The sequence below is a fragment of the Typopeltis vanoorti genome, chromosome 20 (assembly GCF_054136105.1).
Source record: "Typopeltis vanoorti isolate ZY-2024b chromosome 20, IOZ_Tvanoo_1.0, whole genome shotgun sequence".
NCBI lineage: Eukaryota > Metazoa > Arthropoda > Arachnida > Uropygi > Thelyphonidae > Typopeltis > Typopeltis vanoorti.
In genome coordinates, this window is record NC_143568.1 from 87,949,727 (window position 1) to 87,973,614 (window position 23,888).

The window sequence follows — 23,888 nt, forward strand, 5'->3', positions numbered from 1 at the left end:
GTACTTGTTGACATGACATGCAGCGATTAGTTAATTGAAGGGTCATGATTTCATAGTCAGATAAATAGTAAATTATTGTTTATCTGATCATCAAAGTTTATCAATTTTTTTATACATATATATATATATATGTGTATATTAAATATATTAGAATATATATATATATATAATAATATATATATATATATATATATATATATAAATATATATATAAGTACAAGCCATTAAGAAAACAAAAACAGGATGTCCTCTTGATGACGTCTAAGGCTGGAACAGGACATGCTAGTCCTAAATTCTTGATGCGCATGATGATGATGATGATATATATACATACATACATACACATACATACACACATATATACACACTTATATACGTGGGTGGCTGAAAAGTTCTCGGCATTGACCATAAATGGCAACACTATCGGCAAGATTTTTTTTTTTTTTTCTAAGCTGATACATCTATCATAAGCATCCATGTAAAATAGCAAGTCATTCTATGAAGGTTTTTTTTTATATATACAGCTCTTAAAAACCAAAGTGTTGTCTGTATCCCTTGAAATGGATACAGACAACATTTTATCAATTTCATACTGATTTGGATACAAATTTTATCCATTTCATACTGAAATGGATAAAATGTACTATCGCGCGCTTATAAAATTCTTTCTAAAAGAAGTTTTAACGCCAAAAGAAATTCATTCTTAGTTCATAAACGTTTATGGACACTCTTCTCCTTTGTTGAAAACAAAGGAGAAGGGTGCCTTTTTTCGAGTTTAAATGTGACTGTACCAGCCTTGAAGATGATCCATGTGAAGGACTTCCAAAAAGTATAACAACACTAGATCTCATTGATCAAGTGTACAATATGTTATTGGATGACCAGCGAGTCAAAGTGCGTGAAATTCCTGAGATTATAGGCATTTCAAAAGAACATGTAAAATATATTTTGAATGAAGAATTGCAAATGAAAAGCTTTGCGCAAGATGGGTGCCACACTTGCTCACAGCAGATCAAAAACACACTCACATTAAATTTTTTGAACAGTGCTTGGAGCATTTTAACAAGAATAACACTGATTTTGTGCATTGATTTATTACTATAGATGTGACTTGGATTCACCATTATACACCAAAATCCATACAGCAGTCAAAACAGTGGACAGAAGCCAGGTGTTCAGCGCCAAAGGAGACAAAGTCGGTTCCATCAGCAGAGAAGGTCATGGCATCGGTGTTTTGGGATGCTAAAGCATTTTGTTTATTAATTATCTTGAAAAGGGTAAAACAATAAGTGGGGAATATTATTCCGATCTTTGGTATTATTATATAAACTTCAACATCTAGACAAAAAAATTCATGAAAAAAGACCGAGTTTGCAGAAGGAAAAAATCATCTTTCATCAGGACAATGCACTTTCCCACAAAAGTGTTTTGGCAAAGGGAAAATTAAGGAGTCTGCACTATGAATTGTTGGAACATCCACCCTGTTTCTCAGATTTGGTCCCCTAACTTCTGTCTCTTCCCCAAACTAAAACTCTTCCTCACTGGTCAGCATTTTTCTTTGAATCAAGCTAATTACAGCTGTAGAGGGGTATTTTGCAGATCTTACTGAGAACCACTTTTCAGACCACCCACATATATATATGTGTGTGTGTGTGTATGTATATATGTATGTATACACACATGCAACACACACACACACACACACACACACACACACACACACACACACACACACACACACACACATGCATTTGAATATAGTAGAAATTGAATAAAATGGGAAAATCTGCTTCTGTGATTTTGCATAGCAAAACTTCGATGTTATCATCATTGTTTTGTTTTGTTTTGTTTGATATACAGTGTTATCACTTTAAATAATAATATATATTGAACAATAATATATATTATTATTATTATTACCCCATGACCTCATGGAGCCGAAAAATCATCTAGGAGGTCCTCTTGTCACACACACAGCTCTGATATCATGCCTTGAACACATTCAAACTCCTTACAGACACCGCACTCTCAGGCAAAGCATTCCAATCATTTACAACTCTGCACGAGAAAAACCTGCCTCTCACTCCCATACTCACACCTTCTTTATACAGTTTCCAGGGATGACCTCTGGTTCTCCTACGATCTCTCACTATTTTTTGTTGAACTTCTCCAGCATTTATATTATAACAACCCCTTACCAACTTGTAGGTCTCTATCATATCTCCCCTCTTCCTCCTGTCCAGCAGACTCTGCAAATAACATCTTTTCAATCTTTCCTCATACTCGACATTCCAGAGGTCAGAAACTACCTTAGTCAGTCGCCTTTGGACCCTTTCCAACATCTCTTCATCTTTCTGAAAACCAGGTGACCAAATCTGGGCACAACAATCCATCTGTGGCCTAATCAAAGCCTTATACAAAAGAACAAGAATCTCCCTACTTCTACACATCAGTGTCCTCCACATCATTTCCAGAAGCCTTTGTGTTGTCTTCAAAATTTTGGCTATGTGTCCCCTAAATTTCAAATCCTTATCCACTATCGCCCCCAGATCTATTATTTGTTCCACCTCAAACATAAATTCTGCATCCCATCTTTGTTTTCCAAATTTTAAAATCTTACATTTTACAACATTGAACTCGCATCGCCATTTCCATGCCCAATCATTCAATTTATTCAAGTCTTCTTGCAGGCCACGACATCTTCACTACTCTTTATGGTTCATCCCAACTTTGCATCATCTGCAAACAACTGAATATCTCCATCCAAATCTTCACCTATATCATTAATATACAACTTAAACAGTAATGGCCCTAAAACAGATCCCTGAAGCATTCCACTAGTGACTTTCCTTTTCCTGGATATCGCTCCCCCATACACAACTTTTTGATACCTATCACAGAGCCAGTATCCAATCCAATGCACTAATCTAATATCCAACCCCATCTGCTCTAGTTGGACTATCAATTTATAATGAGGTACTCTATCAAAAGCCTTTGCGAAATCTAAGTATATCACTGTGTATCACCTCCTCTGTCCAAGGAAGCAGTCACTTTATTGTAATAAATAAATAGATTACTAAAACATGACCTTCCTTTAGCAAATCCATGCTGTCCATCAAAGATAATACCATTGTTGTCAACCCAACTCTGGATCCTAGTTCTCACAAGCTTCTCCAACAACTTAACCACAACACCCGACACACAGATAGGCCTATAATTCAAATATTTGAGTTCGATCACCTCCTTTATGAAGTGGCACAATCTTGCCCTCCTTCCACTCCTTAGGAACTCGACCGACTGTAAGACTCATATTAAAAAAATATGTCAAGGCCGTTGTCAACTCCATGGCACATTCCTTCAGAATACGTGGTGATATATTATCAAGTCCCAAAGCCTTATTAATTTCTAGTTTCTTCAACTCCCCTCTTTCTCACTTACACCTCTTTCTCACTTACAGTCAGTCTCTCCTCCCCATCATCTACTACTCTCAATCTCTCCATTTAGTCACATTCACATGATTGAAAGACCTTTATGAACTACTCATTAAGAATCTCTACCAGACATTCTGCAACATCTGTCTTTATACCATTTTCTCCTGTCAATGTCATCCTTCCATAATCATTCTTTCTTTTGCTGACTATATATCGAAAGATCGCCTTAGTATTGTTTTTGGTTTTCATTAGCTAACTGCTCTTTATACCTCTCTTTAGCTACACTCACAAACCAAGAAATAACAATGAAATTGGTTATTTCCACTTCTCTTATACTGCCTCCACAATGCCCCTTTTCTCTGTATATCGCATGCTTAATTTTATTCATCCATGTCACACCTACCTTATTTAATCTTCTCAGCCTTGGAGTACATTTAGACATTGCATCTACTAGATAGTTTTTGAAAATCCCCTAAGCTACATTGATCTCTTTTCCAGCTAACTCCTCATTCTATGTTACACCCACAAGCTGTCGCCCTAGCTCTTCATAATCACAACCCCCCCTTGTAGTTCCACATAAACCCTTTTCTCAAAGGGGTCCTTATATTGCTGGCACCCAGGTAATCACCTAATGGTCACTCTCACCAATTGGTGGATGATTTGACACCTCATTTATAATTACATCCTCTGATGAGGTGACCAAACCCAAGAACCTCAATCCTTGCGTGCTCTCTGTTACATACTGTCTGAGGTAATTATCCCTCAAAAACTCAAGAAACTCATTTTCTTTACTTCCAGTTGCTATCTCATCATTCCAGTCTATATTGCCATAATTAAAATCACCCATAATGATCGCCCTTTTCTTAATTGCTTGGCTAATTTGACTATACATTTCACTATCACCACCATCCACATTACTTGGTCTATGACAACATGCAACCAAGAATTTTATTCCATTGTCCTCTATCTCACACCATACTGCCTCAAAACCACTGGCACTATTTCTCTCTTGCATCTCTACTTTGTATGGACTCTTTCTCTATCATCAGTAGTACTCCCCCTCCGTTTTTACCCCTTCTATCCTCACAAAACACATCATAACCTTCCATCTATATACCTTGTCAGGATGTTGTCCTCTTCCAACCATGTCTCACTTATTCTGACAATCTTTGGGTGAACATACACGACTAGTGCAACCATTTCATTCGCCTTGTTTCTTATACTTCTAGCATTTGTATTCAAACACAACAGCTCATTTCTGGATCTACAGCTAGTTCCACTGATACCACCCACTCGATGTGATCTCTCCATGCTCGACTGGGGCCATTTCCCTTTCTGCTTATTCATTTTAAAACCCTTTTTCAATTCCAACTGTTTCCTCTTGATCTCAGGTCATCCCATTCCTTTCCTCTCTACACATGCTCTCACCTCTTCTCGGAGCATTTACCTTTCTCCTGCTGTGTACCCCCTGTCCACCCTGAGCCTCCCTGTTTCCCTGTGCCTCTTGCGCACCCATTCTCTCATTTTCTATACTGAAACCACTCAATCCCTCATTCATAACTACCTCTTCAATCTCTCCTGTATTACTCTCCTGCTCTTCCACATCACCCCCCCCCCCTCTCAATCTAATTCATTCTCTCTATTCACTTCTCTACCTTCCAGGAGAAGTCTCTCCAAGTGACTCACACCATAACCACTCAAATGCAGCCCATCGCTCCCATACAGCTCACTTCATCCCTCAAACTCATTCCACACGTTAACAAACTGCACTCCCGTCTCCTCACACATTTCAGCCAGCATAGGATTCGTAATCCTTGCTCTCTGCCTGTTCTCACCACAGTCATACCTAGGCAACATGCTGACCACCTTTCCTCTCACACTATTCTCTTTTATCCTTCTTAGCAATCTTCTGATATCCATTCTGATGCTCTATTTGTCCTCTGTCAAATCATTTGTACTGATCAAAACCATTAACTCCTTTGCTTGCACCCTCCTCATATCCAATGCCTCAATCACTCTACTCATTTTACTGCCTTGAAAACATACCTTATGCATCCTATCATCTAGCACACCTTTGAAAATGGTGTCGCCATACAACGCCACTCGCTCATCTTTCATTAACTCTTTAGTGCCATCATGATTTGTTTTAATATTTTTTACTCGAATTTTCTTAATTTCATTCTGCATCCATTTCATCTCTTTGCTCATCCAATCCAATTCAACTTCGAAATCTCATGTCACGTTCTCTCTATCATTCAATCTCTCTTATTTTCTAACTCTCGACCCCCTCTATGTAATAATAATATTTTATAATATATAGGGTGATCAAATTTAAAGTATCCCTGTTTAAGGCCTTGTGAAGCACCACTTAGTGATCCAAATGCTGCGAATCTTTGCAGGAATACTTTTGACTTCCTGGAGGTGTTACATAATAATAAATAATAGTAATAAATAAGAATACATTGTGCTTTGTGCAGAAGTGATATCTGAGAAAATAAAAGTAGTTCAAAAAATCACCACCAAGGGCGATGTTTAATGTACCGAATGTAGAAGTAATACTTTTTCTGTGTGAAAGAACGAGAAAAGTGACACAAGCGTAAAGAACACATTTTTATTCACTTAAATTATTCATTCACGGGCTGCACTTTTAAATATGCTTCCATTCCCAGTATGCCACAAATTTCATCCTTTGCACAGTGTATATAGATTCTAATGACTTCACATCACTTGCCTTAATATCCTATAATGCAAAGCACATATTCTTACGGATACGTATAATATTATGCATTATTGGAAAGTAACTACCCAGACTGGTTTCACTATATTAATGAAAGGAAGCCTCCAAATACTCAGACAATTCCTCAAAACTCAACAAGTGTGGAGCAATCTAAAGGATCATTTAACTCAGTGAGAGGCCCGTTTCGAATGCTTAGTGATGGCTCTTTCCAATGGCAGGCTCTTCCCCACCACTGAGCAGAGCCATGTACTCAGCAGTGGCTTCACTCAGAGGCAGCTGTCTAAAGCAGAACTGCTTACAACTTTCTGATACCTATCTGACAGCCAGTCGCTGGTCCAACTCAGAAGTCTGTTATCCAATCCCATCTGTTTCAGTTTATTTACGAGCTTGTCATGTGGCAGTCTATCAAAAGCTTTTGCAAAATCCAAGTACACCACTGTATATGTATCTCCCATGTCCAAGATATTTGTCACCTTGTTACAGTAAATAAATGAGTTAGTGAAACATGATTTTAACAAACCCATGTTGATAACCACAGAGAGCTGCTGTTGTCAATCCATTTCTGTATCTTACTGCTCACCAATTTCTCCAGTAACTTCACCACAACTCCAAATATACAGATTGCCTATAATTTAACCACAGCCTTATCAGAATCTTTATACAATGGCACAATTTTACTTTCTCTTTCTTTACACTCCATTGGAACCTATTCTGTTGTAAGACTAAACAGGCATGCCATTTCCCTGATTCCTTTAGGACATATGGTGATATCTCATCAAATCCTACTGCCTTATTGACATCAAGTTCATTTATTTCCTCATTTACCGCCAACTCACTCACAATTAAACCATCCTCTCCTCTGTCCTCAAACCTTAAGTTTCTCCTGATTTCACTGATGAAGATGAAATACCCTTATAAATTGATCACTTAATACCTCAACAATGTCTTGTGCAGCAATTATCATTCTACTATTTTCATCTTTAACACGTTCACTGCCAACTACGAGTATACTCGTAGTTGGTAAACCATCTACAGGAGTCAGCTACGAGTATACTCATATGACGCTTACCACTGGCAATGAGATTACTGTACTGACCTTGAAGAAGTGAAAATGCTTAGCTTGTGGAGCTAGCATCAAAACTGTGTATTCTCATAGATGGTATATGCTCTGCACAAGCCAACTACGAGTATACTCGTATGACGCTTACCGCTGGCAACGAGATTACCATACTGACCTTGAAGGAGAGAAATTGCTCGGCGTAGGGGAACAGACTATGCCAAAGTGGTGTGGCAGCGAACGTGTCAAGATCATCTTACTATGATCATTCTTTCTTCTACTTGTCACATATCTAAAAAAACTCTCTAGGATTTTTCTTTGTCTCATTTGCTAATTTATGATCATACTGCACTTTGGTTATCCTTACTATTTGAGTCACTCTCCTCGCTTATTTTCTGTACTGTTCATGTAAATGATTATTACCATTATTCATGTTATACTGCCTCCAAAGTGGCATCTTCATTTTAATGCAGTGTGGATACAGACAGCACAAAATTTATGAATGCAAAAAGATCAATATGAGAATATATTTATATAATTCGAAATCAGTTTGAAATACGTTTGAGATATTCCATATCATTAAGACACTACACAAATGCTAATTTTAGAAATTAAATTCTACCCCCCCCCAAAAAAAAGTTGCAACTAACATATGCTATATGCTTTGTGAAAATGTGACCACTCGACTTAGAAGCAGCATATATACACTAAAGCTAGTTTATGCCATTGGTTTATGCATCTTCTGATACTGCCCAGTGTGAACGTGTTAAACTTTTTTGTGATTTTTACTTTAATCCTACTTCCAGTCACTAAAATTTACTCACCAGCCATCCTCCATGGGAAACACTTCTCACTTTCCTTCCCACACGTTCGATGCAGATCTCACTGCACTGATGCTTCAGTAAGTAGATAACCTACTTGGTGAGAAATCAGCAGGCAACAAGCTTTAACCTTACTTGTATCTCAACCATATCCCTGCCCACCCTCTTTCTCCTATTTATGAGGCATTGCAAATGCCATTTTTTTCAATATATCTTAATATTCAACATTGGGTATGATGATAGGACTGACTGACATCTCAGACAGTCCTGTATGGACTCTATTCACCATGTCATCATCCCTTACAAACCTCATGATGAGATCTGCATTGAGTACTCCATATGTGGTATACAATCTTCTCATCATTGCTGTAATCTATTTTGATATAGTCACAATGAAAGTAATGTGACTGTAACATTGCATGTCCATGTCCACCACCACTTCAATCTTGCCAGAGGTTGTAAACCTATAGTACCATGGGGTGGAATAACATTTGAAAATCCAGGGACCGAAGTAGAGAAAAACATGGAAATTTTTCCTGCCAATCCTCCAGTAACCATTATTTTGGTCTTACATTGGTTATGATCCCCGTGTTGGGGTGAGTAGTAGAATATCCCAACCGCACTCCTGTGTATCGTAAGAGGCAATAAATGAAGACCCAGTGCTGGGGGGGGTATAGCTGGGTCCCCTTTGGGGGTTGGGCAAAGTTCTAATCGCCCCTTCCTGTAAAAGTTATCTGATTACGGAAACTGCAAATCTGGATGAACAAATACTGCTGGCAACAGACGTGACTTGTGAGACCCCAGAAGACTGTTATCTTGTCTGGTCTGATGTGGATAACATATTTATGACACACCGAGGGGAAAGCCTTTCGAAGCCCTTGTTGTTAAAAGAGTCACTTATGCGGCCACAAAAAATTTTAAAGATTGGTTCATGGAATGTCAGAACACTGTACCAGGTAGGAAAAATTAGGCAGGTAACAAATGAAATGGACAATTACAAGTTAGACATTTTAGGCATCAGTGAACTCAGAGGGACTAGTTTTGGTAGACTTACAACTAAAGACAACAAGACAATATTGTACTCTGGATCAGAGGAGAAACATGAAAAAGGAGTTGCTCTAATGTTGAACCCAAAATAACCAAAAGCCTGATGGAATGGGAACCAGTAAACGAGAGAATTATAAAAGCCAGGTTTTATTCCAAATTTATCAAACTTTCTGTTGTGCAGATTTACGCACCTACTAATGATGCAGATGAAGAAATAAAAGAATGTTTTTATGAACAACTCCAAAAAAAAGTAATAAATTCCATTCCAAAACACGATATGATAATACTCATTGGCAATCTTAATCCAAAAGTGGGTAAAAGGTCATGTGTAGAAGAAAAATCCTTTGGTTTCGAGGCTTGTGGAGACTGAAATAAAAATGGCATGATGTTTGTATCCTTTTGTGAAATGAACAACTTTGTCATTGGAGGAAGTAAATTTAAGCATAAAGAAATACATAAATTGACTTGGATCGCATTGGACAGCAGCACAAAAAACTAAATTGATCATGTTGCTATCAATAGTAAATTCGTAAGATCCATGCTTGATGTGAGAGTCAAACTTGGTGCAGATGTTGGTTCTGACCACTTCTTATTAGTGACAAAGTTGAAATTAAAACTTCAAAGTGTATTAAGAAAGAAAAAAAGAGCAAGAAGTGCATTTGATATTGAAAAATTAAAGGATCAAGAGAAAAGTTTGCTTTGGAGATAAAGAACAGATTCAATATATTAGAAATAGAGGAAAATCAATATGTAACAGTAGAAAACAACAAAGTAGAAGAATATTGGAAAAACTTCAGGAATACCTATAATGAAGTTGCTGAAGATGTAATTGGTAAACAAAGAAAAAAGAAAAATAAAGAATGGTTAACTACAGAAACTTGGAAGATCATTGAAGAGAGAAAAAAGATTAAATCATTAATGAACAATACAAATTCAGAAAGATTATATAAGGTGAATTTTATTAGTTCAGTGTAACAATAGCTATACTGAACTAAAATAAAAGGTAAAGAGAGTTGCAAGAGCCGACAAGAGAAAATATATTGATGAATTAGCAAAAGAAGCACAACATGCTGCAGAAAATGGAAAAATTAGACAACTTTATCAGATTATAAAACAAATCAGTGGTAACAAAAAAAAGCAATCCCTTCCTCCATTAGAGATAAACAAGGAAAGTTATTGATGATTGACTCCAAAATCGAAGTAAGATAGAGAGATTATTTTGAAGAAACTTTAAATGTCAAGGTAGATACAGGATCTCAACAAGCACAAAATATTAAACTAGTGTAACACCCACTTTGAACATTACCGAAGACGAGATTTTGTTGAGCGAAGTCAAAGATGCCCTGAAGGCACTAAATAATGAAGCATGTGGAAATGATAATATCAGTGCCGAAATGTTAAAAGCTGATCTCAACGTAACTACTGCTAAATTACAAAGGTTATACAGTGAAATATGGAAGACAGAAAATATTCCTGAACAATGAAAAGAAGCAGTAATTATAAAATCCCTAAAAAAGGAGATCTGACTAAATGTGAAAATTGGAGAGGAGTAAGTTTGCTGTCGATTCCTGCAAAAGTTTTTATCAAAATTTGAATTAATAGATTAAAAAAGAGAAGAACAGCAATGTTCCCTCTAAGCTGTGCACATGTGCATGTGCACACATATTTTACAACATGCGCACAAAGCAAAAAATATGTGCACACTAGATTTTCAAGGTGAAATTAAAATTTATTAATTAAAGAAGTTCCACCTAAACATTAACCTATAAATTCTTTAAAAAATACGGTAACTCGGCAATGCTCAAGCCTATAACCTCACATTTTTTATTACATTCTCGAAGTTGCACAAAACTTATAAATTATTAACACTAACCCTACTCAAGTCCTGCCCAAGGCTTGTGAATCGTGATTTCCGACTGTTTACTGGGGAGGCTACTGCCGTGTGTGGGAACACGGTGGGGAGTTTGGGTGACCTGTCTGATGTCCCATTGACACCAGTAGGTAAAGAGTGAACTAAAATCTTTTAACTTTTTTGCTTAAATGATCAGTATGGTGACTCGTATGGGTGCGCACATACTTTTCAAAAGAAGGCAAATTTTGCACACACGCAAATTTCTGTGCACACTCACAGCAAAACATTAGAGGGAACATTGAAGAACAGGCAGGTTTTTGAACTGGTTGCGGAACCATTCAACAAACATTCACGCTTAGAAATATAATTGAACAATGTATAGAATTTCAAGCCCCACTTTACCTAAACTTCATTGATTTCAGTAAAGCATTTGCCTCAGTAAATAGAGAGAAACTTTGGAAAATATTAGAAGAACACAGAATACCTTATAAATTCATCAACATTATTAAGAATATGTATGATGGCAGCAAATCTTGCGTGGAAGTAGATGAAAATCTTACAGACTTCTTTATCATTGAAACTGGCGTTAGGCAGGGTTGTGTGTTATCTGGTCTATTATTTATAATTTTAATTGAATGGATTATGAAAAACTCAATTAATCATCAAAAGAGAGGAATACGTTGGGACTCTACATCCACACTGGAAGACCTTGATTTTGCTGATGACATAGTGCTCTTGTCCTCCAAGTTAAATGACTTACAGCTAAAAACTGATGTCTTTGCTCACTGTGCAGAAACTGTGGGTCTACATATAAACAAGAAGAAAACCAAGGTCATGCAAATAAATGAAAAATCAAATAAAGAAATGAAGTTAAAAAATGAAACAATTGAAGATGTTGATACTTTTACATGCCTTGGATCAGTAATAAATAAACGAGGCGGCCTGATGAAGACATTTTACAAAGAATTGCTAAAGCACAAAATTGTTTCAGGTCACTAAACAAATTATGTAAAGCATCAAATATTACAGTTAAAGTGAAAATTAATGTCTATAAATCTATTGTGCTAGCAATACTGCTATATGGCTCTGAAACTTGGAAACTTACCAAAGCACAAAGTAATAAATTGGAAATTTTCCAAAACAAGTGTTTAAGAAGAATTTTAAAAATCATCTGGCCAAATACAATTACTAACGAAGAACTTTTAAAGAAAACCTTCTCCAAGTCAATAGATGAGGAGATTCGCCTAAGAAGATGGAAATGGACTGAACATGTTCTTCACATTGGAAATAAACAGAATTCCCTAAGTAGCACTGAGTTGGGCTCCAGAAGGAAGACGCTCTAGAGGTCGTCCAAAATTAACTTGGAGAAGAATGATGGAATCTGAAATGAAGGACAAGATGGGTGAGTTGGGCAGAAGCAAGAGCAGCTGTGAGGGAAGATGGAAAACCAGCATTGCAGCCTTATGTGCCAGTAGGCACGGAAAGATTTGATGATGACATTGGTTATGAAATTCATCTACTTAAAGGTATTCACAAAAAAAGATCTTGCTCACTGTGGAATTTGAATCCACACCTTACTGGTTAGAAAGTAGGCATGCCAATCAGACGAGCATTAATAATTTTCCCAACATGTTAATAAAATCACCTCACCAATGTGAACATCTCTTTCATGTCACTTATGTTGTCAGACAAGTGCTTTATAAATAATTACAACAGCCTTCTTATTCTTATCCAATCATTCAGAGTATAGCAAATTGTAGACCGATCAGTATCTCAGGAACAGTGTAAAGGATTGGAAAAGTTGAGGAAGAGTGACAGAATTCAGGAATAGGTTTTGTGAACAGGAAAATGGTTTTGTGAAGGATAAATTTGCTTGGTCATTTGCTATAGTAAATGACCGAGCAAATGACTTTCTATAGAAAAGTGACATTTCAGTTAGATAAAACTAATGATTATGCTAACATATCGCTAAACTTTGAAAATGTATTTGACAGGATAGTTTGTACAAACTACTGTATAAATTGAGGCACTTGGGGATGGATGTGATATGGATAAGATGATGACTGATGACAAACATTAGAGACCAATATATATTGTAAAGTAGAATCAAGTAGAAGGCTGGTCACCACTGAGGTTCAGTGGGATAAAATGTAATGTCATGCACTTTGGACAAAACAATACAAGCTAAGCATTACATTAATGGGATTACATGGCAAAAAAATGTTTAAACTAGAGATTTGGCTCTGAAGGGTACAGGAAGTTGATGTTCATAAGGTGCATTTTAACATTTTAAAACTGGACACAATAGTCCTGAGAATCTCACTTGGATTATTGGAAAACCTGTATTGACAAATATGAATAAGAAAGTTATCACTGTTTATGTTGCATTGTTATACAATTGTTGGACCATATTTGGAGTGTTCTGTTCAAATTATTTTTATTTATTATTATTATTATTATTTCCTGACCTCCATGGAATCAAAAGACTTGATTTGGGAAGTTAGTGCTAGACAATACATATCATACTGTTGGAAGACGGTCTCCCCCAAATTTCTGCATTCCGTTCTATTTTCATCTTTTCTCATCCATTGCATTCCTGACAGTTTCATCTTTACTTCTCTCCTTTGTCAACTGCCATCCACAAGGCTCCATTCTGTGAATAATTTAGGTCATCTTACATTGATATATATATATATATATATTGTATTCATATTAATGCATCACAGTATAAACAGAACCAAGAGATAAAAGAAAATTAATTTATTGAACTTACTAATATTTCACTGATTTTCTGCCCATCATCATAATCAGAACACACAAATTGTGAGGGTGACAAACAATAAAACATTAAAAAGAATTCAGTTTGTAACTGATATGAATATAACATCCTAACAAGGTGCACTCTATGGGCTGGTTAACACTTTTTCAGTGCCGATGGTTACACCCTGTGTAAAATAGATAAAATATGACATGCTCCCATGTCATATTTTATCAGTTTTGCTGTGATCCTGTGTGCTGGATCACAGCAAAACTATTACTATTCCATATATTATATGATAAAATATAAATAAATGTCTCTATAATGATTTCATGTCACTTTTAAACTATTCATGCAGCTAGTGGAGAAAAATGCTTTGCTGAGGTAGTTCATGGAAGCTAAATTGATGATTTCTTTATTTTTTCTTTTATTTTTTAAAGAATCAGCTAATCTGTGCTCAGATTGCAGATTATATTGAATAATGGTAATTATTATTCCTTGAGCAGAAAAGCATATTATTTGACTACTTCAAGAATACAATTTCTAATTAATACTTCTTTTATTATTTATTTATTTATTTATATATTTATTTATTTATAGATGACATAAAGGATTCTCTTTTATCGGAAGTTCACACTTGGAAAAAACTTCTTGGTTACCATTTGAATAAAAGATATTTTATTATGCTGGAAAATATCACAAACTATATACAAGAAAAATCAAAAATTTTGCAAATGCCTGTTTCTAAACTTCATGAGCTGCAGAGATCCATGAAATGTTTAGAAAATATTAGGGAAAATGATTCAACCTATGATTCTCAAATTGGACCTATTGGGGTAACTTTATTATTATTATTATTATTATTATTATTATTATTATTATTATTATTAACATTTGACCTTCATTGAGTCAGAGACTCATCGTGGGAAGTACACACTATTTCACACAGTGCTCGTAAACTGAGCTTTAAACTGATTCAATGAACTGATTCAATAAACATTCACAATAAACCTGAGTGTATTGTGAATGTGTCTACATTCACAATATACTCAGGCAATGCATGCCACTTACCCATCACTCTCCATGCAACGTACGTCTTCCTCACTGCTCTGCTTGTACCCTCCTTATACAGCTTTTAGCAATGACCTCTTGTTCTACTCCCTCTCCCATTCTCTGAAAAATCTCTTCCATGTCAAGCTGATAACAACTCCTCACTAGCTCATAGGTCTCAATTATATCTCCCCCTCTTCCTGCTATTCACGAGGCTTTACAATTTACTTTCTCTCACTCTGGCCTCATATTCCACTTCCAAAGACCAATGACTACCTTTGTGAATCTTCTCTGGACCCTTTCCAGCATATTCTCATCATCATGAAAATTGAGTGATCAAATCTGTTTACAATAATCCATGAGGCCTAAGCCTGACACAATGGCATCGAAACATTTTTATTTCAGCATCTCTGGATCCTCTGCATCATTACCATTATCCGATGTGAGGGCTTCACAACTTATGCAATATAGACCCTGAATTTCAGGTCCTTGTCCATCACCACTCCCATATCTCTCATCTGCTCTACTTCCTTTAAATTTCCCCACCAAGTGTATACTTTGCATCCCATTGTTCTTCTTATTATTATTATTACTATATTATTTAGGCGTCCAAGAAGTCAAAAGACTCATCGCGGGAGGTCCTTCCTAGGAAACACACATCTATCAAGACTCATCGGGGGAGGTCCTTCCTAGGAAACACACGTCTATCAAGACTCATCGGGGGAGGTCCTTCCTAGGAAACACACGTCTATCAAGACTCATCATACGGGTCCCTCCTAGGAAACACAAAGTCTATCATACCACTCCTTAAACTCATTGACCGTTCTCGCTCTCACCACTGTATCAGCCAATGCATTACAGGGTTCAACCACCCTCCATGCAAAGAAACCACTCCTCACTCTCTTGCTCACACTTCCCTTTCATAACTTCCAGGGATGGCCCCTTGTCATCACTCCTTCCCGCTGTTCATGTTCATCCAAGCGAAAGAACTCCCCAGTGTCAACCCTGTAACCACCTCTCAACAGTTTAAAAGTCTCAATCATATCACCTCTCCTTCTTCTATCCACCAAACTCTGCAGTCCACATTCCCTCAGCTGATCCTCATAATTAACAATGTACTGTTCTGAAACTGTCTTTTATCTGCCTTTGTACCTTTTCCACAGTTAATTTATCTCCTTCAAATCCTGAGGACCAAATATGAGAACAATAGTCTAAGTGTGGTCTGATCAGGGTCTTATACAATGGAATGATAACTCTTTTATTACTGCAGCTCAGCGTCCTTCTCATTATTGCAGCAATCCTCTGTGTTACTTTCACCATCTTTGCAGTATGTTCCCTAAATTTCAGATTTCTATCAATCATCAACTGCAGATCTCTTATCTCCCCTACTAGCTCCAGTATAGCTCCTCCAATAGAGTATGCAGCATCCCATCGATGTGTCCCAAACCTCAAGACCTGACATTTTGCTGCATTAAACCAACATCCCCATACATTTGCCCATCTATCTAGCTTATTCAAATCCTCTTGCAGGACTACCACATCTGTACTACTACTAATAACCCTTCCCAGCATCACATCATCCGCAAACAACTGAATATCCCCTTGCAAACCACGCACAATGTCATTGATATAAAGGTTAAACAGTATTGGTCCCAGTACTGAGCCCTGTGGGATCCCACTTGTAACCCTCAGCCTCCTTGAAACTGCCCCACCCTACACAACTCTCTGATACCTATCGGACAGCCAATCCTGAATCCAGTTGACCAATCTGACATCCAGACCCATGTGCTGCAACTTAAATATCAGTTTATCATGTGGCACCCTGTCAAACGCCTTCGCTAAATCCAAGAAAATGGGAGTATATGCCTTTGCCTCATCTACTGCTCTTGTAACTTTATTATAAAAGGCTAGCATATTACTAAAACAAGAGTGCCCCCCCCTCTCACAAATCCATGTTGGCTCTCACAGATAACATTATCCTCATCTGCCCAATGTTGTATTCGGTTCCCTCACTATCTATCCCAATGGCTTTAACAGGCCTTTAAGGCCCACAACCTTCCAAGCATGCTTGGATTTCGTAACCGAAATACGAGGATAGAATGGTCACTCCTATGGGTTCCCTCACTAATTTCTCCAAAATCTTAAAAACTACTGATGACACACAAACTGACCTATAATTAGACACTTCCAGTCTGCTACCGCCCTTATGCAATGGCACTATCTTACCTTTCCTGTAGCCAGACTTTCATTGAAAAGCCAGGTCAAAGGCATTGTCAGTTCTGTTTCGCCACGAGTTTTGAGACAATGTCTCAAAACTCTCGGTGAAATACCATCCAGTCCCACAGCTTTACTAACATCTAGAGTATTCAGTATTTGGAACACGCTCTCCTCCTGTACCTCTAAACCTCGAACCTGCACTATCCATCTAGTATGAAAATTTATTCCTGTAGGATGAAATACACGAATAAAGTGTTCATTGAACAATTCCACTGTCTCCTCTGCATCAGTCACTCTATTCCCATTTTTATTCCACAATGTCATTCTTCCACAATCATTTCTTCTCCTACTGGTCACATAACTAAAAAATTCCTTAGGATTTTCTTTGGATCTTCAGGCCAACCTCTTCTCATATTCCAGTTTCACTTTCCTTATCATACTAGTCACTCTCCTGTCCTGTGTCTTATATTCTTCGTGCATCATCTTCTCTTCACCTGTCTCCTTATATCTCTTTCATAGCCTCTTTTTTGCATGTAGCTCCTGTTTACTATTGTTTGTCCTGCACTTTACTCCAAATTGTGTCGTCGTCTTCACTCGTGGAATACAGCTTACTATTACTGCTAACAAATATTCCTTCACAATTTGCTAAGCTCTAATGATATCCTGGCCTATGTGAATTCATGTGAGTTTGCATATTTGTTAAAATAGTTATTTAATAATTTATGATAGCTTATGCATTTATTGCTTCTTCTAAACAGATATCAGCAGAGTATATTGAAAGGTATCATTTTCTCCATATCAGTCTTATCATTATCATCACTATTTTTAGCATATATCTTCAGAAAGGAACAGAATACTATGACAGTTCAGTATAATTAAAACATTATAGTTTATTTTATTGGCAAATCATTTGTTAACATAAATTTTTTAAATATTCTCGAATATGGAAAAAAGGAGATTTTGTAGTGTTTGATTTTGGACATGGAAAGGAATCTAAATATATTTGTCATTATAAAAAAATGTTTGCAATTTTTTTAAATGTGTAAATTATTTTTCATATTTTTTTTTTTCAAATAAAATCTACTAACAGATGAATATGTATTGCAGTAATAGCCCTTAAATTATAGATATATTTTACAAGGAAGTGTATTCATGTTTTAATCTTTACCAAGCTTAAGCAAACATAGTATATATGAATTATTTTCATGACTAGGCTGCTTGTATATAGACTTTTGCCTTTAAATCAGTTGCCTTAGTATCCCAAAGCAGATGCAATGCAAAGCACATAACCTTCCTTTCAGATGTGTATATTGTTATGCATTATGGGAAGAGTCACTACTTAGACTGGTTTTGCTGTAAAAGTACAAGTATTTCTTCAGAAACATGGAGATCCTTCAAATCACTCTAATCTTAATAAGGATCAAAAGGATCCTTCTGATTCATCTCCTTATCTGGATCACTCCGGGTTAATCAATAATGGTCCTACAACACAACCCTTCAAAAGTAATAGCTCCTCACAGTGACAGACAAAAATTTACTACCAAAACAAACATCATCATCCACAAGCAGCCTGCTAGAGCTGCTTATCTTCTAGGGTTGCCACCTTTGAATGGCTCTAATCAGGTCCATATCATCCATTCATAAATTTAACCAAGCACTGCAGAATACCTTGTCAGATCAAGGCCTTATCAACTGCTCATCTCCTAGAACAAGCACCACCATAGGGCACTAATCAAGGCCATATCATTAGGAGCTATGCCATAGCAAGCATCCAGAGAAATACAATTTTCACTATTTAATTACAGGAATCATTACAAAAAGCATAGGTCATGAGATCATTCTAATTCATTACTAACAATCACTCCAGGTCTCTTGCAGTTGTAAACTATCCTACTATGAACATGCAGACTATATCCATTTCCACCACTACAACTAGTCAGGACTTGCTGACCATGATTTGGATATCTGCCACAGGATATGCTAGATAAAGACTACTCTACTCCACCATAACAAATAATAATATTCAAAATTAAGCGGATATTGATTACCACATTATTTCTTAGCCGAATAAGAAACTCAAAGATAGGAAAACTAATCTAAGGTAAAGGTGCATGTAAACTAAACTAATCCTAGTAAACTAATTCCTGTATGTAAAGTAAACTAATCGTAGTAAAGGTGGAGCTTACTCCACCTTTACTACGAGTTTGCCAGCATTGCACTACCAGGTGTTGGCTTACGCTTGGTCTTGCCAAACTTTATATAGTTTTCTATATTCGGCATGAAACTCTTAGATTAGTTTTCCTATCTTTGAGTTTCTTATTCAGCTAAGAAATAATGTGGTATTCAATATCCACTTAATTTTGAATATTTTACTTCACCGAAGTGAAGCCTGTTGGCTCTTATTTCAGTAATTTTATTTGTGCACCTTTTGGCGAATTGTACAGGAAAGAAATAAGCTCTGATTACTGAATCTTTAGTATTACATCTAGGTCTACCTACTCACTGACAAGTTGACTCACTGACAAGACCTCAAAAAAGGTCAAAACCGGTCTGGGTAGTGACCTTCTCTCATAATGTAGAACAATTTATTTTTTTCTAAATCACTTAAGGAATTGAACAATGTAGAACCGAATATAAATTAAATTACACTTTAATAAATATTTCTGATATTTAGGCAACGTCATTTTCAAAAGGAACTTACAAAAAAGGCACTTTTGGTAAGTTCAAAACTACAAAACTACAACACAGTAACTGAGAATGAAAAGATGAAGCTATTGTCCTGATGGTGCCCTCTAGCAGGCTAAGTAGGTGTTCTTGGCCGTTGGGCTGAAGGTCTGCTGATGTATGCCTCCCAAATTTGGGGCAGTTGCATACAACCAAATTTTTTGAGGTTTGGAGAGTTTCTTAGGGCTGAGGCTGATTCCATAAATAGTCTTTCGAATTTGTATTTGCTACGGTGTATTACTGTAGCTTTCTTCCACCATATTCTGTGTTGTGTATCCCGAGCATGGTCTGCAAGACCAGAATGGCTGTACTTGTGAAACCGGATGTAGTCCGTGTGTTCAGAAATTCTGATATTTGTTGTCCTTCCTGTTTGGCCAAAGTAAGACAGTTTATCAACTGCAAGGAACCTGGTATACACCAGGTAGGTCTGGGGGAAGTGGTTGGTCTTTGGTGAGTAGATAAGGGATGCTAATTTTCTGTAAGGCCTGTAACAGGAGGTGAGGTCATGTTTTTTTTTAAATTTTGGTAATTTTTTCTGAGATGCCTCAGATGTAGGGAATGGTGATGGATTTAGAGTAATCGTTGTTATGGAGGGGAGGGGAAGGGGGATGTGGTTTGTAGGTTTTAATATTTTTTGGATTTTTTTTGGGGGGGGGTAGCCATTGGCTGAGAAAGTGTTGAGGATGTGATTTAGTTCAGTGTTTAGGGCCATGTCATTAGAACAGATTAGTTTAGTCCTGTTGTATAGTGTTTTCACCACTCTGTATTGTTGAGGGTGTGTGTGTGGGGGGAATTGTTGGTAAATGTATCTGCCTGGATGGGTGGTTTTTCTATAAACTGAGAAAACCAAGGTTCCATCAGGCTGGCAGGTGACTAGTGTGTCTAGGAATGAAAGGCTGTTGTTTTCCTCTTTTTCCAGGGTGAACTTGATTCTGGAGTGTTGGTTGTTTATGTGTGTTAAGAAGGAGAGGAGTGTTTCAGAGCCATATGGCCAAATAGTGAACACATCATCAGCGTAGCGAAGCCATATGGTTGGTTTTTGTGGGGCAGAGGCTAAGGCTTTTTCTTCAGAGGTCTCCATAAAGAAATTGGCCAAGGGTGGGGAGAGTGGTGAACACATGGCTGTCCCCTCTATTTGTTTGTAGAATTTTCCCTGCCAAACGAAATAGCCTGAGTTCATTGTGAACTGAAATAGGGCTGAGATATCGGGAGAAAATTTAGCTTGGATTAGCTCTGAAGTTTCCTTGAGTGGGACATTTGTGAATAAGGAGGAGATGTCAAAGCTAACCATTATGTCAGTATGTTGGAGTGTAAGGTTTTCTATGCTGGTTTGAAGTGGGCTGAGTTTTTTATGTGTGATGGTGTGTTGCCAGTATAGTGTGTGAACTCTTTGGCCAAATGTTTAGCTAATTTGTATGTGGGGGAATCAATGCTCCACTATGGTACGTAACGGAAATTTTCTTTATGTATTTTTGGGAGTCCGTAAATACGGGGGGGGGGGGGGTAATAGAGTTAAACGGCTTTAATCTGTTGGTTACTTCTACAGGCCAAGAAGTGACTTTCTTAAGGAGCCTGTGAAGTTTTCTAATTTGTGAGTTGGTGGGATTGTATTCGATAGGGAGGTAAGTACCCGATCTAATAGAAGAGCTTTAAGCTTACCTTTGTAGTCCTCTTCTGGTTAAGTACTACAGTTGCATTTCAATTATCCAATTTAGTGATAACTAATTCTTTATTATTCCTCATTCGCTATAGAGCTTTAAATTCCTTGTTGGATATGTTGGTTTTTGGTGGTCTTGCTTTGCAGAGGACACAAGCTACATCCATCTTACACTGTTGGTGATCTGATGTGGAAGGTGGCAGATTCTGCATTCGATCTGGATCATAATATCCTCACTAGGTATTTTTCTGGGAGCAATGGAAAGTTGTGGCCACGTGAAAGCGCATTGAGTGCTTCAGGGTGACTGAAGAAACGTTGATTACGGTGTTGGTAGCAAGTTTTGGATTGACGGTAGAATTCTTTTTTAATTTTTCGAATTTTTTCATCTGTCGGCCTCGTATTTTTTCAAATTCTTTGTCTGCAGTGGTACACGAGACCTCATGTAAAATAGACCACAGTTCGTGATTTAAAGTGCACGAAAGCTCATCTTCAAAGGCACGAATAGCTTCATTAATTTCTGCCAAGAGAAACCGCGTGGCGGTGATTTGTTCACGAAGCAACGCGTAGCTAGCGCTGTTATATATATGGAGAGCTTTTTATGAAACAAAATGGTGCTTGAATTTTACACAGTTTGGGATTACCTTATTATCCCGGCAGCGTTTCAGGAAAGTTAGATGATTTAATTGTCTATACAGCTTCAACTTCATTTTACCATATTGGCGTGCCCTCCGTGCGATTGTATCTCCGTGGAGATACGGTTGCTTCGCGAACAAATCACCGCCGCCACATGGTTTCTTCAGTGGATATTGAATACCACATTAATGTGGTATTCAATATCCACTTAATTTTGAATAATTTACTTCACCAAAGTGAAGCCTGTTGGCTCTTATTTCAGTAATAAGAATATTATTATTATTATTTGGACTCCATGGAGTCCAAAGACTCATTGCTGGAGACCCAATCTATCCATACAATCTGACATATGCCTCCTTGAATCTATTAATAGACAAAGCACTGGTAACCTATTCCACTCAGTCACAACTCTCCAATCAAAAAACTTGGTCATCACACTCCTACTAACCCCACCTTTATTCAACTTCCATGGATAACTCATTGTTCTTTTCTCTCTTGACAAGTGCTGAAACATTCCCCTGTATCAATCCTATAAAACCCTTTAAAAAACTTAAATGTTTCTATCATATCTTTTTTTCTCCTATCAACCAAATTCTGCAATCCACAAACCCTCAAACTTTCCTCATAAGGAACATTCCACAGGCCACTCACTATCTAGAGATAAGGAAGTTGTTATTCCTCTTTTTAAGTCCTTGATACACCCACATCTGGATTACTGTGCTCTAGTCTTCTTCCTCATCCTCAAGGATCCAGACTAGAGTACAGTAATCCATATGTGGGTGTATCAAGGCCTTAAAAAGAGGAATAACAACTTGCTTATTTCTAGATGTTAATGTGTTCTTCAATAGCCAAGTATTCTTATGGGTTACCTTAGCAATATGCCCTCTAAACTTTAACTCTCTGTCTACCACCACTCCTAAATCTCTAGCTTCATCTATTTCCTGGAGTAGAGTACTGTGCCACAGTGTGATACACAGCTTGTAATCTGTTTTTCCCAAAATGCATAACTTAACTTTTTTGCACATTAAACTGACACCCATTAACTTTTGTTCATAATGACAGTCTATTTAAATCATACTGCAAGCTCTCCCTTGATTAACTATTGCTCTACCTAATTTTGCATAATCAGCAAGCAACTAAATATTAACTTTCAGGAATTTCCTATATCATTTATGTATAAATTAACACATTCACTGCCAACAACGAGTACACTCGTAGTTGGTATATGAGCCTCACAAGCCAACTACGAATATACTTGTATGTCGATTACTGACCTCCTATGTCAATCATGAATTAACCCATAGTATAAGTGTCTTAATTTGGACCCTTGGCTTGTGAGTAAAGTGGAGAGCACATCTGGTGGCTTGGTAGAAGGAAAATAATTTCAGCAAAAGTATGCTATATATATTAGCCTCACAAGCCGACTACGAATATACTCGTATGTCGATTACTGACCTCCTATGCCAGTGGTGTTCAACCTTTTTTACTACTCGAGCTACTTTTCTATAAAAAGTTATTCAGCGATCTACTCACTTATATATAAGTTATTCGGCAATCTACTCTCTTATATAGATCATGTTCCCCCAACCTGATATCTGATTATGCACAAATAAGCAATTAAAAAAAATACACAACTAAAAACTTTATTTGTGTATTTAAAAATTTATTTATCACTTAATTATTTTAATACAGCAAAAAAAAAAAAAAAAAAAATATATATATATATATATATATATATATATATATATATTGGAAATTGGAATAAAATATTTATTTCTCTATTTTGGAAAACCAAAGTTAGAAAAAACAACAGATTGATTACAAACTCACAGGTTATAGGAAATGCTGGTTGATTAAAAAAAAAAAAAAAGTTAATGTGAAATTTGGCATTGTTTGGACCTCGC

At 36.9% G+C, this 23,888-nt stretch overlaps 1 protein-coding gene across 1 annotated transcript in view; it reads left to right on the forward strand.

The window, feature by feature from the left end:
• Positions 1-23,888, forward strand: part of LOC150095635 (dynein axonemal heavy chain 8-like) — a 2,108,518-nt gene that overhangs the window by 469,894 nt on the left and 1,614,736 nt on the right. The window contains exon 21 of the mRNA XM_090409931.1: positions 14,304-14,539. Within this exon, the coding sequence (XP_090266057.1) occupies positions 14,304-14,539 (236 nt within the window). The remainder of the gene's footprint in view (positions 1-14,303; positions 14,540-23,888) is intronic.